Consider the following 2,500-nt stretch of genomic DNA (forward strand, 5'->3'; position numbering starts at 1 on the left):
ACCTCGTGTGCTCTTCTTTTTGACCTCTGTGGTCGTTCTGCCGTATCGCAGCGCCGCCACTTTCAAATCTAACCGCTGCACCAGCATCTGTCCACAGGTGGCAGGACGCCCTCTCCAGAACCTTGATGAGTCAGGTTGCCGTAGCAACGCCGCGAGGCCGCCGGCAGCGCCGTCTCTAACCGGCCAGGCTCCGCTCCGTGGAGCCGCTGTCACGGCCTTCAGTGCAACTTTATTTACAAATATGTGACTGCGGGGTGACTTCACTGACCAATCAGAGTCCAGCAGTCACCACAGCGTGTAGCAAGCTACGCTAACAGAGTGTGCAGGATGCTAAGCTAACAGTTGTGTTCCTGCAGTGGCGTCCGCAGCACGAAGGAGTTTCCTGTCAGCAGTTCAGAGCCTGGCAGCAGCAGAGCCAGCCGGAGCAGCAGCACGCCGCCCTGAGCTGCAGCAGCATCGGTAACGCCGCCACTGCCACCGCCACCGCCACAGGACGTCCACCTTCACTATCACACACTGACAGGAAGTCCAACACACTGACAGGAAGTCTGTCACACACTGACAGGAAGTCCAACACACTGACAGGAAGTCTAACACACTGACAGGAAGTCCAACACACTGACAGGAAGTCTGTCACACACTGACAGGAAGTGTGTCACACTGACAGGAAGTGTGTCACACTGACAGGAAGTCCAACACACTGACAGGAAGTCTAACACACTGACAGGAAGTCCAACACACTGACAGGAAGTCTAACACACTGACAGGAAGTGTGTCACACTGACAGGAAGTGTGTCACACTGACAGGAAGTGTGTCACACTGACAGGAAGTCCAACACACTGACAGGAAGTGTGTGAATGTCGGCCTCTATGATCAGACTGCTAACTGGTCGATCAGTGACATGTACACTCTGTTATTAACCCTGACCTGCCGGCATGTTGTATCTATGGCTGGCTTTAACCGTGTGTGTGTGTGTGTGTGTGTGTGTGTGTGTGTGTTTCAGTGTGTCCAAACTGCCAGTTCATCTTCAGTCTGTGTCGCGGCGGCTGCCTCCACTTCACCTGCTCTCAGTGTCAGCATCAGTTCTGTGGCGGCTGCAGCCAGACCTTCACCCCGGGCTCCGTGAGTCTCACATCCCCCCTCCGCCTGTCCCGGGCCGTCACCGGGGCCGCCACCGGGGCCGCCACCGGGGCCGCCGCCGGGGCCGATTTTATTGTGTAGTTATGTTAAACATTTGTTAATTCAAAGTAAGGTTTGTTGTGGCGTTTACAAAACTGTAAATCTTAGGACAGCTGAATGTGGGCTCTAAGTGTCTACCTGGATTACTAATAATCTGCAGGGGTGTGGGGCAGTCCCGACTCCGGAACAGTAACGGTATTTCCTAACGGCAGTGAAACCAGAAGCCTGGAGCTGGTCGGCCCGGTAACAGCAGTGTGATGGGTTGTGATTTATTTGCATTGAGTTTGTTTCTGTGGTCAGGTGAGCTCCCTGGCTCAAAGTGAGGAGCGACAGAATCATCTATCAGTTCAGTTCAGGTTTATTTGTACAGCGTGAAGTTATCTCAAGGCGCTTTACAGAAACCCAGCAGATATCAGCCAAATCCATGAGACAGAGAGAGAGAGAGAGGGAGAGCCCAGTGCATCATGGGAGTGCCCCAGCAGGCTGGGCCTATAGCAGCAGAGCTACGGGACGTCCTGGTTCTGAGCTTTATCCCAAAGGAAGGTTTTAAGCCTCTTGAACGCAGAGAGGGCGTCTGCTTCTCACATTTATTCACTGTTCCTGTGTTTTTTCTGAACATTTGAAGAGAAACTTTCATATCGACGTTAAACTTCCAACCCTTGGTTTCTACCTGATGCTCCAGGTGAGTGACACCTCAGCAGGTCTGTCCATGAGCGCCTCCCTGTGGTGAGAAGGAGAGCTGACATGAAGAGCTGCTCTGCAGGATGAGCAGCGACACACTGGTTTTGGTTTCTTCTCGCTCCTTCCAGCCCCCTGGCTTCTAAAATGGTGGATCTGCTTTCTGCCGCCATATTCAACCTGCAGTTCTTCATGTCAACATGAGGCTGTTTTATGGTGTGTCTGCCTCCTTCATGTTGGAGAACTCTCCTGCCGAAGCTCTCCTTCTCACCACAGGGAGGCGCTCATGGACAGACCTGCTGAGGTGTCACTCACCTGGAGCATCAGGTAGAAACGAGATGAGGAAGAATGTGAGCTGCTGGTTGGATGACAGCCACACCTCTGATCCTCTGCTCTGTCCAAATAAACGATGTGAGGTCATTTTAGTTTGTGTTGGTCCCCAGGCCTGCAGCTTCTCCACGGACTGCAGGGCCAAAGGCCTCCACGCCCACCACCCCAGAGACTGCCTGTACCACCTGAGGGACTGGAGCGTCGCCCGCCTGCACCTGCTGCTGCAGGTAATGCCAGCTTACAGACACTGACTGTGTCACATCCACAGACACTGACTGTGTCACATCCACACACACTGACTGTGTCACATCC

The 2,500-nt window shown here is 53.6% G+C and overlaps 1 protein-coding gene across 4 annotated transcripts in view; it reads left to right on the plus strand.

The window, feature by feature from the left end:
- Positions 1–2,500, plus strand: part of LOC115374939 (E3 ubiquitin-protein ligase RNF31) — a 24,784-nt gene that overhangs the window by 11,431 nt on the left and 10,853 nt on the right. For all 4 annotated transcript variants that reach the window (XM_030074116.1, XM_030074119.1, XM_030074118.1 and 1 more), the window contains exons 14-16: positions 357–459; positions 1,005–1,123; positions 2,302–2,415. In XM_030074116.1, coding sequence (XP_029929976.1) covers positions 357–459; positions 1,005–1,123; positions 2,302–2,415 — 336 coding nt within the window. The remainder of the gene's footprint in view (positions 1–356; positions 460–1,004; positions 1,124–2,301; positions 2,416–2,500) is intronic.

This window comes from Myripristis murdjan, chromosome 17 (genome assembly GCF_902150065.1).
Source record: "Myripristis murdjan chromosome 17, fMyrMur1.1, whole genome shotgun sequence".
NCBI lineage: Eukaryota > Metazoa > Chordata > Actinopteri > Holocentriformes > Holocentridae > Myripristis > Myripristis murdjan.